The sequence below is a fragment of the Rhipicephalus microplus genome, chromosome X (assembly GCF_043290135.1).
Source record: "Rhipicephalus microplus isolate Deutch F79 chromosome X, USDA_Rmic, whole genome shotgun sequence".
Classification (NCBI taxonomy): domain Eukaryota; kingdom Metazoa; phylum Arthropoda; class Arachnida; order Ixodida; family Ixodidae; genus Rhipicephalus; species Rhipicephalus microplus.
In genome coordinates this window covers 313160208-313174817 of record NC_134710.1, presented here as the reverse complement: position 1 = coordinate 313174817, position 14610 = coordinate 313160208, and the positions used below count along the sequence as shown (strand labels likewise).

The following is a 14610-nucleotide window of genomic DNA, read 5'->3' as shown; positions in this document are numbered from 1 at the left end:
CTTGACGTCAGGCTGTACTAATCTTGGTGACTTCAAACACCAGCCTGGCAAGTTGTGATGACATCAAGCAGCAAAAAAACAAAAAATCGCAGCTTGCCGGTCGCAGTCTCGATTGTCTGCTCGCGCCATATGGTCACTAGGGGCTTTTAGCTTCTACAGAAACTTCTTTATGTTACCATGTTACCGGATATCGAATAGAATCTGAGCATATGCCGATCTTTACAAAACGTAAACCTTTACGTAATGTAAGCTACCTGCCGGGTAGACTCTGTTTGCAACCCTATCTCGAAAATCTACTTTCGTTCGTAGGAATTCGCAATATCCACATTATGGAGACTCCAGCCATCGAATCAAAATAAGCCAAAGTGCAAGTGCCAATAGCAATAACATTGTTTCAGCCGGATTATAATAAAGCTAAAATGGCCTAGAACGTCAAAATCGTTAAGCCTTCAGTGACTGGATAGGTGGCGCCGTCTAGCGGGGCCGAAATAAACCAGGAAATCACTAAGTTGTTATTGCAGAAACATCGTGCGTTGTACGTCTGGCATAAAAACCGTGCAGCGGCGTTATTAGATATGAGCTACCATTTTGATTATTTTCAGCTCAAAAATATTACGTGCAAGCCAACGTGTTTATCACTGTGGTTGCACAAAATGTAACAAGATGCCGACACCATCAAGGCGGTAACCTGGTATTTCTTCACTCTTTTGCGCATACAAAGATACTGTACACAATAAAGAAATGTCTTGTAATTCTAATGGAACGGTGATTGAATCCTTTCAGAGTTAAGGATAGTTAAAATGCAGTTAGCATCACCATTTATGGGGTGTGAAAATGTAAGGGCATATGTTTGCGTATGTACGTAAACGCTCTGCCTGGCCCTGGCGGCGAGCTCCGAAAAACTTGAGGAGAGGTGTGGGAGAGGGCGCAGGCAAGTCAGTTGTGTTTCACGAAACGCGCGGAACGCGTTCTGGAGTCAGTGCGGAGAACTTTGACGCCATCTCGCAGCTTGGCATGCTAAAACGAGACGCTCGCTGTGCGAAGTTGCCTTTCAGTATGGATGAAGCGGCCCCACAGAAGCATCAGTGAGGTCCGAAGTATCGTGTTGTGGGCTACCACAACAATGCAGACAACACCAAGAGACGCTCTCCACGTGTAAAGCTGTATCAGTTCTCCAGCAAGTCACAGCTGGTGAACACAGCCGCGTTCACGAAAGATAGAGCAAGCATGACACAAAAGTATAAAAAAAAAACGCGAGCACATCAATTTGACTCGCTGTGGTTAAAGCTCAGCTTGCTGCTTCGCGGAGAAGTCAGTGGGTCATGCTCCCGCGGTACGAAGGACATGACTCTAACACTTCTCGGACATTTTAATGCCATGGCCGTATAGCTTTAGTTTGTTTTTTTGGCACGCCGCAAATGTTTGCACATGACAGTACACGGCTGCTACTGCTAAATACCACATCAAAATAACAATTATAAGGTTTTCATAAACGTCAATCCAGCACATTGACAGAGTATCCGGCTGCATGTTGGCGGAATCAGAGTTACTTCGAGGCATACCTCGTACACTGTATTGTCACGGACCTGAGAAATGCATTTCACAGTAACTCGAGCGTCCTCGTCTTCTGCAGTCTGCTCTACATCCTAAACTTGACCAACGAGCTTTGCTATTTTCATTAGATTCGCTTCTCTGGAGTGCTTGTCCAGCTCAGAGATCTTCATGAAGCCGCAATGCAGGCGGTACACTGTGAGGAGACTTAAACGCACCGTGCGCACCTTGTTGTACATACGGTATCAAACTACGGTGTCATGCGCGAACTGTCATTGCGCATGCGCCAGGCTTTTTTTATTGTATTCGTTTTTACTTCTCCCTTTCCACTTTTGCTTATATACATGCGTGCAATCAACGCTTTCTGGGTTGTTCCCGGCTGACACGGAATCGTCGTCTCCGTTCTTTCAGAGAGGCGTCAGACTTACGCCGCTATGCAAAAGTGGCGACGAGCCAAGAAAACACCCACGCCGTCAAGCAGTAACTCGAAGCTAAGCATCCAGTGACGGCCACATCGCTGACAACGATGGCCTCCAACATGCTTCCGAACTTCTACGACACCACAGATAAGTGGAAGCCGTACCTCATCAAAGTTGAGGCGTATTTTGAAGCGAATGCTATTTCGGATTCCACAAAGAAGAGGGCACTTCTAGTAGCTGCACTTAGCACATCGACGATACAAATCCCGCTGGGAAAGATAGCACCCGCAAAGCCCAACACCTTTAGTTATAACGACGTAGTCAAGGTGTTAAATTACCACTACGACCCGAAGCGTAATGAAATCTCTGAAAGCTTCCAGTTTTTCAACTGTTGCCAACAGGAGGGGGAATCCATTCAGGATTTTGTTGTCGCAATCCGACGCATCGCAGACAGTTGAAATTTCGGAAGCTCCCTGAACAGGCTACTTCGTGACCGAATTGTCTGTGGCGTACGTTCAAGTGCTGTGCAGGAGCAACTTCTGGCAAAGACAAATTTAATTCTGGAGGACGCTGAGTTGATAGCGATGGCTGCTGAAACTGCCAAAAAAGACGCCAGGACAATGTCGGTGGACGTACCACCTGTTCTCAAAGTGGGAGCGAGTCACAAGCTACCATCGCGATCAAGCATGGGTAGTTCAGAGCTATTAGAGTGTAGTAGGTGTGGCAGTACTAGGCATGACAGCAATAGCTGCAGATAGAAAAATGCACGCTACGCTTGCGGCTTAAGGGGGCACCTGGCTAAAGCATGTCGTAGTCGCATTGTTAAAGATGCTGCCGCCCGTCGGCGTGTCCCTCATGCGAAAGTTTTGGCCGTAGAAGAGGCTACTTCAGAAGAAGACACCAGCAATAGTGTTCAAATCTGGACGCTAGCATCAGCGCGGAAGAATTCACTTGAGTCGCCGCTAAGACGAACGTTTAGATGAGAAGGCGTGAACTTATCAATAGAAGTTGACACAGGTTCACCAGTTTGTGTCATATCATGACAGCTTTTTGAGAAACATCGCAAATGCTGGCCCAGCATGAAGCCTTCGCACACCAAGCTATCCTGCTACAGTGGAAGGTTGCCGGTGATGGGCGAGCTACAAGTTCGTGCGACGTATCTGTTGACTGCTCGCTTGTGGCTCTAGATCGCCTTCGACCAAGTTTGTTTGGCCGTGACCTGCTTAAACTTCTGGGACAAGCTGGCACCCCAGTACTGCGAGTGGCACAGGAAGGCGAGGCGACAGCTGTTTATGTGGACCACCTAACGTCACTGCCCTGCGCAACACCTACGAGGATGTTTTTTTCGGAAACCTTGGGGTTGATCAAGGGACTACCAGCCAGCCTCCTGCTGAAGGATGACGCTGTTCCCAAATTCTGTAAAACGAGACCCATTCCATATGCTTTGCGTCACAAAGTGTCGCAAAAACTGGACCGGTTTACGTCGCTAGGTATAATATCACCAGTCAAGCATTCTAATTGGGCGACACCTATTGTGCCCGTTCTGAAGAAAGATGGCTCGGTCAGAATATGTGGAGACTTTAAAGCCACTCTCAATCCTGCTTGTGCCACGGAGCAGTACCCGCTTCCGGTAATTCAAGATATTTTTGCCTCATTGGGAGGAGGTCAGTTGTTCAGTACTCTCAACTTGCGGGATGCATATAATCAGGTGGTTCTGAATGAGGACTCTCGGAAGCTTTGCGTTATTAATACTCATAAAGGCCTGTTCTGTTACAATAGGCTTCCTTTGGGCATTTCATCCGCCCCAGCGATCTTTCAAAGAAAAATTGACACGATACTGTCTGGCCTACCTAGCGTTCAGGCTTACTTGGACGACGTTCTGGTCTCTGAAACAGTGGGCGATCGCGGAGCGAGATTACAAAGTGTGTTGGGATGGTTCCAAGAGCACAGCGTGAAGCTCAGGTACGATAAGTGCAAGTTTAGCTAGCCATCGGTAACTTATCTTTGGCATCGTATTGATCAAGGTGGTTTTCACCCAACTGAGGAGAATCTAGAGGCTATCGTAAATACGCCCAGTCCCGAAAACCTAAACGAGCTACGTTAGTTACTTGGAACGATAACATTTTATTTTAAGTTTTTGCCGAACATGTCAGACACGTTGTTTCCATTGTACCAACTGTTGGGAAAAAAACGCGCGATGGCAGTGGAAGTCGTCTCAGAAATCTGCATTTCGCAAGGCAAAGCTATGTCTTAAAGACGCCGAGGTATTGGTGCATTTTGACCAACTGAGACAACTCAAGTTAAAATGTGATGAATCCGCTCGCGGTATAGGCGCCATTCTTTTTCACACAATTGAAGGCACTAACAGGCCAGTCGGATTCCGGTCAAAAACTCTGACAAAAGCGGAAAGAAATTATTCTCGATTAGGATGAGAAGCGCTGGCACTAGTTTTTGGAGTTACTAAATTTCGGGATTATCACTTAGGTCGAGAATTCGTCCTGGTTACCGATCACCAGCCACTTCTGAAACTGCTGTGACCCGACTGCCAGACGCCTGCCATGGCCGCAGCTCGCATTCAACAGTGGGCCCTGTACTATCTGCCGATGACTCAATCTTAGCTTGTGTAAAACAATACGTGTTGCACAGATGGCCGAAAGGCGCAGGACGGCCTGACCCTTCCTTAGTTTCTTTGCTGATCGTCAGTTGGAGCTATCTCTGGCACACGAACTCGTCTATTGGAGACATCATGTCGTCATACCTGTCACAGCACGGAAGCGTTTATTAAAATTACTGCATGAGACCCACCAAGGCTCTTCGGCAATGAGAACAGTGGCGCGATGATTGTTTTGGTGGCCTGGAATGAACCGTGACAAAGAGTTAACAACAGCGCAACGTAACAGTTGCATTCGAAATTTGCCTATGCCTCCAGCGGTCCCACCTTTAAACTGGCTGAAAACACAAGAAAGATGGTCGCGGGTGCACGTCGACTTTGCAGGGCCAATGGAAGGCAAAATGGTTTTCGTGGCAGTTGATTCTCACACGAAATGAATAGAAGTGGAGCCACTGAACCTTGCTACTTCGGCAACCACCATTAAAATTGCCTGCGCGACATGTTTAGCCGTTTCGGGGTGCAGAACCCTGTTGTCCGACAATGAAACTCAGTTCACCAGTAACAAGTTTGCCATTTTTGTTGACAGAAACAACATTACACACCTAAGAACCGCCCCTTTTCAGCTGCAGTCAAATGGGGCGGCGGAGAGGACAGTCAGGATGATCAAGGACGGACTGCGCAAGATGAAAGGCGGGACGCTTGAGCATAACCTCACTCGTTTGCTGTTCAATTACAAGAGGACTTCACAGAAAACCGGAAAGTCTCCAGCTGAAATATTGATGGGGTACCAGATTGATTGATATGTGGGGTTTAACGTCCCAAAACCACCATATGATTATGAGAGACGCCAAAGTGGAGGGCTCCAGAAATTTCTAACGTGCATCCAAATCTGAGCACACGGGCCTACAACATTTCCGCCTCCACCGGAAATGCAGCTGCCGCAGCCGGGATTCGAATCTGCGACCTGCAGGTCAGCAGCCGAGTACCTTAGCCACTAGACCACCGCGGCGGGGCGCTGGGGTACCAGATACGGTCACGACTGGACACCTGCTTTCCTGCGTCGGCAGGGCCCAATGCAAATGCAAACGAGGAAAGTGACAAGTTGTTGCCCCCCGTGAACTGTGATGTGCATGTGCGCAACTATGGGCTTAATGGTAAATGGATACCAGGGAGAGTAACAGCCACATCGGGAGGACGGATGGTCACAATGAGAACTCCGCAAGCAAGCGTTCGGAGGAACATCAATCAAGTTCGATCAAGTGAGCCACGTGCTCGAAGAAAAAATTAGAAGAAAGTGCTCTAGGTTATGACACACACTGACAGAAGGACACACTGCATCTCCCTGCCCCATTGTCATTGCCCTCCATGCATCGCTTTCACCATGCACGAAATGAGTGAAAAAGCACTTGAAGCGTGCAGGGATAAAAAGCCTTGCAACTCCATTTATACTTGATACACCCCAATGAAAAACGCCAAGCCTGTGTGGACTGCGCAGCACAGTCACAGCAAGAGCTAGAAGAGCGGCATTTCAAAGCCTTTTCTAAACACTCTTTCCGTAACTGCTGAAAGCACACTTGCTGGGTACCCACTACGCCATAAATAATTATAATTTTCGTGCAGTAAGCCAGCATTCACTATGCTATCCTTCCTCATTCTTCAGAGAAATGAGGTATCCGCTGCACACTTCCTAGGAACTTTGTGCAGTTTTTTTATGCAGTGGCTGATGACAACGAATAATTATGCCTGAAGTGGGTATGTGCCACAGTTAATAGGTAAATCAAGAACAAGTTTTCTAATAGGTCAGAGTATTACTCGATTCACTCGTTATGCAATTCGCATTGTGTGTCACCTGGTTGTTCTCCTTTGATGTTCTAAGATGCTTTATTACTCATATTAACGAGGTTCCTTTCTGGACATCGAGACTGCGTAAAGGCAGTTTAGAAACTATTTCGAAGCACCAGCGAGGTTAAGTGGTAGAATACTGGGCTGGCACGCAGCGGACCCGGGTTCAAATCCTATCGTGTACTTGTAGTTTCTTTATATTTAGAGTTTTTATTGCGATAGCAGTTTTGAATCACGAGTGCGAGACGTTAGCCACTGAGCCACGAAGGAGCACCTCTTTTAATGTTCAAACAGCAAGCTATTTATATTTACTACTTACCACTAATGATAAGCGTCTTGGGGGAACTATTGTGTTTTTAGCATTACCAGCGAGATGGCGTAATGAGTGCAATGGTGCGCTTTTATCTCCCACGCGTACTTTGACCTGCGGAGAGGAGACACTCGCGCGTGCAATCGCTTATCTCATGGTGGGGACATTCATATGCCTTGGGCTTTCACCGGAACCATTTTGTTGTAGTTACCGGGCACACAAAGGTCACTTTGCGAAATGCGCGTGCGTTTCAGAAACAGCGAAGTAAAAACTGAGACGCTTGTTCGCGTGCACAGTGAAGTAAAAATTGAGACGCTTATTCGCCTGCATGTGTACCTGCGAGTACATTTCATGCGTCATTTGTGCGCGAGAAACATGGGGCACGTTTCGATCACTTGTCATTCTTCACGTGACGTTCCAATTTGTTGTTATTGCATTCATTGCTACGCCTTTCCGGCTTAAGCTGCGACCTTTTCTTTCTATTTCTTACGATACTGGTTACAGACACCTGCGGCGGAAGCAGCAGACAACTACGGCGCCGCGCGTAAGGAGTGTTTTGATCTCATAACAGCTATCGTTATAAAATTTTTGCGGCAGTCGACTTGCAATCCAGTAAGCACTTTCATTCAACCCATTAGACGATTACTTCGAAAGGTGTTGCCGGGTGTCTTTATGCACCTTTGCTATTTCAGGTTACCCCAATTCTAGGTGTACCAGAAGAAAGCACACATCATGCCACTCGCTAGCTCATCCAGCCTTGTACCCAAAGCAGATTCAGTACAAAATGAAACAACGCAGGGAACACAAAAACTGCTTATACACTCTGTTATGCTGTCGGTGCAACCACCCAACCAGGGTAGAGGAGACACTGGCTGCGCTGCTCATAAAGCCACAACAGCACCTGTGGCTCACATGTTTGTATGATTTGCATCGGCATGGCAACGCATTTACAAAAGCTATAATTTGTGCATCATACATTATGCATTTGGCCAGGGAATATGGCAAGCTCACATCACACCGAAATTTGCACCAGCCACAACTGTACAACATGGTTTTTACTGTAAAATAGGGAAACTGTCAGACCTTACTCAATACATGGAAATATTAGGCTTGTTGCAACTCATAGCACAGCAGAACGTCGTTTAAAGTTGGTGAAAAAAAAAAGATAACATGGCGATAAATGTACTATCAAGAGAAACTGTACAATCTGAATTCACTAAAAGTTTGCACAGTTTAACTTAATAGCAATATCGTCAACATGAGCACCAGAAGATTGTACGGAGCGGGAACATATCGATGAGGCTCCAGTGTACTAAAATAGTTATGCATTGAAACAACAGGTTTCTCACAGGAGACCTTTCAAATATTTTTCAACATGAACACTAAGTTAATATAAAGTTACTGAAATAAGACCTCATGGGAATAATAAAGCATTCAAATTGTGCAATATATTACAATAAATGGGGTACCAACCCAGCCGAGAGGCACTTCTCCGCAACATAACATGACCAGAAAGTTCTCACCTGAGTTCTACGGGCACTGCTGCTCCTCCCCCTGCGACACCATTGGGGTGTGAGTGTGTGTCACCTCGCCCTACATTGCTGCCACCAGTGCTACTATTGCAGCTTGGGGGTACAAAGAAGGTATTGAACCAGAACTGGAACATCTTTTCCTGCATGGGCATAAAATTAAAAGGTAATATAAAAGCTGAATGTACTTCAGCTCGAGAACTGGCGCACACTTACTCTAGCCAAATATCCTTTCCAAACTGAACAAAAAAGCAAGAGGGAGAAGATAGTAAGCCATATCACACTGCCCATAAATTTTGCTCTTATCTTTATAGAAGAGATATATGAAAATTTTATTACACAAACACCTATACAATACCATACCTAAGTACAATAAATTATTACTCATAGCTGAACAAATATATCATTTGGTGGTATGCTTTATTTAAATGGTGTATTCCCCTATCAGAGTGAAACTTAATGAATGGGATTAGACAAGATATTCGATATAGTGAAGTTGATATTTATTTTTTGCACATCTTAAAATGCATAAGATAATACCACAAGTTTTGAGTTTGGCTCTGCTTCAGTCAAAGTAGAAACATAAACCATGTTAACAACAACAGGGTATAACAAACTAAATGCCCTTGAAAGCCCCACAAAAAATGCATGCATTTGAAACATCCATTAAATGAACTCAAATTTATTTGTAAATACATATAATGAAATAAAATAATCTCAAACAAACAGAAAAATCCTCACACATTCAAACCGACAGTACTACTTTGGGGGCCATTTGGTACAGAAATTTAAACCTCATCATATCACTCATGTGTACATATCTTCTATAAATATGGTGCCTTTACAGCCAATGAGAATGTCGGCTCTGGTTCCCAGGGCAGTATTCTACACCCACGCAGCCCACTTGCACAAGTGCAACGATTAACAAGTAAAAGGACAGCACAAAAAGACTGCTAGGACAATCCACAACAACGTGATGACCCAGCTAAAGTGAAAATAGAAAAGAATCTGTTCAGCCTGTTGTTGCACCCACCCAACAACGTAACATGAATGTAGTGGTCTGCTGTCGACCACAACGCACTGTCGACCACCATGGTGGGATGCTTTCGCATCTCACCATGGTTGTCCATAGGGGGAGATGGTGTGTAATTTTTGGGGAAGTGGGGAGAGGGGAGGGCAGGGTGCCTGGCCAAACAACCCCCTCCTCTCGCCCCCACAATCTCCTCCTCTTGGATCGACCACTGACAGGGGTAGCAGTACTGCTGAAAAGTGAAATGGTCCAATGTCGTGCCAAGAGGTAGACTAGCGAACTTGGCACAGTTGGAGCAAGCTGTACCTGAATGTGCGCAGCTAGGTGCAGTGGTTTGGAATTGTAGCAAAGTGGGCGCAGTTGGTTCACGACCAATATTCATGCATGCAATTGTGTCTGTGTGTATACCGTAAAATTTCTAGCAAGTGCCCCCACCCATTAGAACGCCACCTTCCCCCCCAACTTCTCTGGCAATTATACATCCCCGCCATTTCGGGAAAGTGACTCCCCCCCCCCCCTCTTCCTTACACGGCTCCATGACAACGCGCCGAGGCAATAGTGGCCTGCCACATCCAGTTCACAAAAAAGGTTTCCGTGAATTTTTCTACAAAAATTGTGCTTTTTTTTTTTTTTTTTGAGGTCCTGCTGACAGCCATGAATCCAATCCAATAAGATTCTGCTTTGCACTGCAGCCTGATTGCTCCGTGCCATTTGTTGCTTTGTGTTTGCGGTGAGAGGTCAGCCATGCCCACAAAGTCCTACACAGTGGCAATGAAAATCGAGGTTAATGGCATCAAGAAAACAAAAACAACGGGCACCAGACGTGTCGACATTTCAAGATCCACCAGAAGTGGATATGGGAATGGGAGACGAATTTTGATAACCTGTTGCAGCTAAACTACAGGAAGGCAAAACTTCGACGGAAGCTCAGTAACGGTGCACCAGCGTTCACTGAATGTGTAGACGATGCACTCTTCAAGTACCTTGAGCATGAAAGAAGTGCAGGATGTGCTGTCAGCAACCGGATTCTTTCAGAAGGCCCAAACTTCGATGACGTGCAACGCTTACTAGTGTTGTACCAGGTGCCAATACATAAGACACAAGCCACCACAAATGCCTTCGAGACACTGACGTGCTTTGCATGCCTGCGGGGTGCACAAGCATCCTGCAGCCTGCCGACGTGCATTGGAATGAGCCATTCAAGTCCACCTTGCTACGTTTGTGGGAGCAGCATATTCGCGAGGAAGCACAAACACCGAAAGCAAACTTGAAGGAGCTGTTCCGACAACATGTGTGAGATTTCGTTGTTGAGGCGTGGGCCGCTGTACCCGAGGAGACAGTGGCACGGTCCTTTAAGGGATGCAGCATTAGTAACGAGCTCAATGGCTTGGAGGACAGCAACCTGCAAAACGGACTGGCCGATGTCGGAGCTGAGGTGCCAGAAGACTTCGGCGGACTTCAAGCGGAATGCTGTGACCCGTTTTTTGCAACTGAGTTTTTCTATGATTTTGAAAGCAATTAAAAGCTACAACAAATCCTGGGCCCAAGTAAAGTTCTCTAATAATATGTTATTCTATGCATGCACAATTTGTTTTTGTTTTTTTTCTGGCGCAAAAAGTTTACCGCCATCTTGAATTTTGGTGCCGTTCCGAGTTGAGCCCCCCTCCCCTTGCTGGATTTTGAATTTGTTTAGGGAGGAGGGGGCGCTTGCTCGGAATTTCACAGTATATATGCAAGCAAAATTGTGAAAAATAGGGGAGGTTTGGAACGGTATCATCTGCCTTCGGCTACGCCCCTGCCCCATTTATACAGTGCAGCTTTGAGATTTCTTCACAAAATTTAATAAACCTCTCTACCAGGAGCACTTGTTGACAATCCTGACCATAGAATAGCTTTAAAATAAGCACTCTGCATGACCTCTTTAGGTAGATTAGAATGAACAGTGCGTAGCCATATTTATAACAAAAAAAAGAACAGCAGTCTGTTCAAGCACACACTGGTACTGTTTACATTAATTATTGCAAACAAACAAGTAAAAGGCTGCCATCATACGAAAAAATTGGCAGATCCCACGTACAGTGGGAATCGATGATATGCGAAGCACGAATGAAGACATGTCATTTTAAAATCAGCACAACGTTACGAGGCGGATGTATATTATGTCGTACATGACTTTCACGTCAGCATTATCAAGTTTGGACATGTCACTTGCCTTCGTCTATTCATGTCGCATAATACCAAATTCTGTTTATGTGAAGCTAGTGAAACGGCCGCGAGCACATTATAGGTGTGACATGTAGTCATGTTCTTACATGACACTCATCTCATGATTGTCATGTTTGCACTAGACAAATACCTCTGAATCCATTCACGTGACGTAATACCAATTTTGGTATATGTGAAGCTAGCGAAACGGCCGTGATCGCATCATGAGCATGGCATGTAGCCTTGTTGTTACATCACATGCATCTCATGATTATCATCATGTTAGGACGTGTCATTTACCTATATCATCGTCCATTCGCGTCATGCAATACCAAATTTGGTATATGCAAAGCTAGTGAAACAACCCGGAGCGCTCCATAAGCATGGCATGTAGTCAAGACTTACATGACATTAATATCATGATTACCACGCGTTAGGGTCTGCCACTTGTGTTCACCATGCAGTCATGTCATACCATACCAAGTTTGAACATGTCATGTGAACGAAACCACTGCAAGAACAGCAACACCATGAAATGTAAATCATGACATACATGTCATGACTTTCATGTTAAGTATTCACTATTGCTTGTCATACAGTCATGTTATGCCATAAGAATTTTGGTATCGATACCATTATTGAAGCGACCAGGAGAGCTAAAAGTCGTAGGCGGGCGGGCGAGCGGGCGGGCGGATGGATGGATGGATGGATGGATGGATGGATGGATGGATGGATGGATACGCTCAAAGTCACCGAAGTTCGCTAAGAAATGCTTCGCATTTAAAAACCTGTAATTGTGTGAACTATCACCTTGCCAACTTCACAACAGTTAGGGATTACATTTACTTCCATTAATAATACTAATTAGGTAGTAGCTGTTCTTGGAACCTTAATTTACACAGTATGGTGTAATTGACATTGCTTGACAAGAGTGCCTCTCACCCAAGGCAGTTATACCAAATCTTCTGGAGTGGCGGAGGAGCTCCAAGGCTGAAGCCAACCCACCGCCACATTGCACAGGGCAGAAAGCATATGGGCGCATTGTAATGTACGTGGCTTTCACATTCTTTTTGCGCTAGTAATGTTGCATGTGGTGCCTCTGATTGAACAAGATGGTTCTGAACACGTGTTCACTTTTCGAGACGACGATGGCTGCGCGAATCGTGTGGTGACACCAGGCACAACTTTTTGATGTAGGCGTGCTTCGCTCGCTCGCTTCTCCTCACATATTTCTGGAACTACGACTGGATTCGCGAGTACATAGATTTCTTTTTTGCACTTGGGTGCACACAGAAACTTCGAATATATTTTGTACATTTCAGGAATCTAAAGACGTCATATTGCGCGGCACATGAGAGTGCACTCCTAGGCGAGAAGGTTAAGCGCCAAAAACAATGACGACTTACGTTCAGTACACATGTCGAAGCAGGCTGCTTTGATGAGACAAGGTAAACAACGAGACGACGAGCTTATAACATCACTACCGTGTTTGCATCGTTCCCATGCACACTTACAAAAGCCAGTACGTGAGTGTGTTTAATACAAGTGAGCGCTTAGTTTTTGAAAGGTAGTTAATGTAGCACCAGCTCTGTATTTTCGAGATTGAGTTTCTTATATTTGCATGAGCACTACGCTCCCAATGCCGAAATTTCTGATGTTGCGATATGCCTCTCTTTATGTAGGAGAAAAAGGAAATGAGCTCCTCTGAAAAGTCAGGGAAATAAACCCTTTTGCCTAAAACACCTCTCATTGATGGAGCTGTCGAAATCCCACCACCCCGAAACTTCACCCACAAAGAAGTGGTACAGGCAAAAACAAACAAACAAAACAAAGACTGAATCAATCATGAACGAGGTACAATTACCAGCTGAAAAAAAAAAAAAGGTAAGACATCGTAGCAGTACCAATGGGGCCTTTTAAAATATATATATTGAGGCTTCTCGGTATTACATTGACCAGATAATGGAGCAGAACATATTATCAGTTGAAGGATTAGAAGTTTTCTAAGCATCGTTTTCTCCGGATATCCGAGAGCTTCACAAACGAGTACGTTAAAAGGCAGGCAAATACCCACCCCTCCCCTCCCCCGGCATAATAAAAAGATTTTGCACACACGCTGCATGCACTCTTATTCGCCAAGAGCTTATATTTGTGTGTGAGTGAAACTTATTTTTGTTGCATCTCCCCACTGGTGACTTTTGCTGTGAGGCAACTGTGTAAACACATAATGCGAATCGATATCTCTGAGTACCTTTTTTTCACAGCGAAAGCTGTTATAACATCAGAACACGCGTCACGCACGGCGCCGTAGTTGTCTGCCCTTCCCGTAACCAGTATCGAACGAAAAAAAGCTCTGTAAATAAAAACACCAATGACACAATGGGATTCCAACCCAGGTCCTCTGCATGCCTGCCCAGTATTCTACCACTGAGCCACACTAGTGCTATGAACTCAGTAACTAAAAACAATAATGACAATAGGATTCGAACCCAGGTCCGCTAAGTGCCAGCCCAGTATCCTACCTCTGAGCAACGCCAATGCTTGGAACTCATTTCTAAACTGGCCTTAAGGAGGCTTGATGCTGGAAAAGGAATCCCGTTAATATGACTAATAAAGAGCATTAGAATATCAAAAACAGCCAGGCGTCCCAAAATGCAAATTACATAACGACTGGGTCGTCCAATGCTCCAACCCATTAGAAAACTTGTCCTTGATCACTTATTAACTGCGGCGCATACCCACTTCACTCATAATTCTTCATCGTCGTCAGCCACCTGCATGAAAAAATTGCACAAAATTTCCAACAAGTGTGTAGCAGATACGCTCTTTCAAAGAATGACGAAGGATAGCATAGTGAATTCTGTCCTACTACACAAAATTTATGATTATTTGTGGCACTGTAGGTACCCAGCAGTGTGCTTGTAGCATCCCAAAGAGTGTTTAAAAAAGGCTCTGAAAGGCAGCTCATCTAGCTTTCACTGTGACTGGCTTGGTGTTTTTTTTTTTGACACGCTCAGAACGCTAAAATTAAAGCAGATGTTAAGGTCCCTCCCACGTTCCCTCGCCTCCTACGAATAATAAAAAGGTGCTTTAGTAGCTATAACAAAACGCAC

General features: G+C 45.2%; 1 protein-coding gene across 3 annotated transcripts in view; it reads right to left on the bottom strand.

Moving 5' to 3' along the window:
• Window positions 1–14610, bottom strand: part of LOC119186234 (phosphatidylinositol 3,4,5-trisphosphate 3-phosphatase and dual-specificity protein phosphatase PTEN) — a 121758-nt gene that overhangs the window by 41447 nt on the left and 65701 nt on the right. For all 3 annotated transcript variants that reach the window (XM_075879512.1, XM_075879511.1, XM_075879513.1), the window contains exon 9: window positions 8257–8405. In XM_075879512.1, the coding sequence (XP_075735627.1) occupies window positions 8257–8405 (149 nt within the window). The remainder of the gene's footprint in view (window positions 1–8256; window positions 8406–14610) is intronic.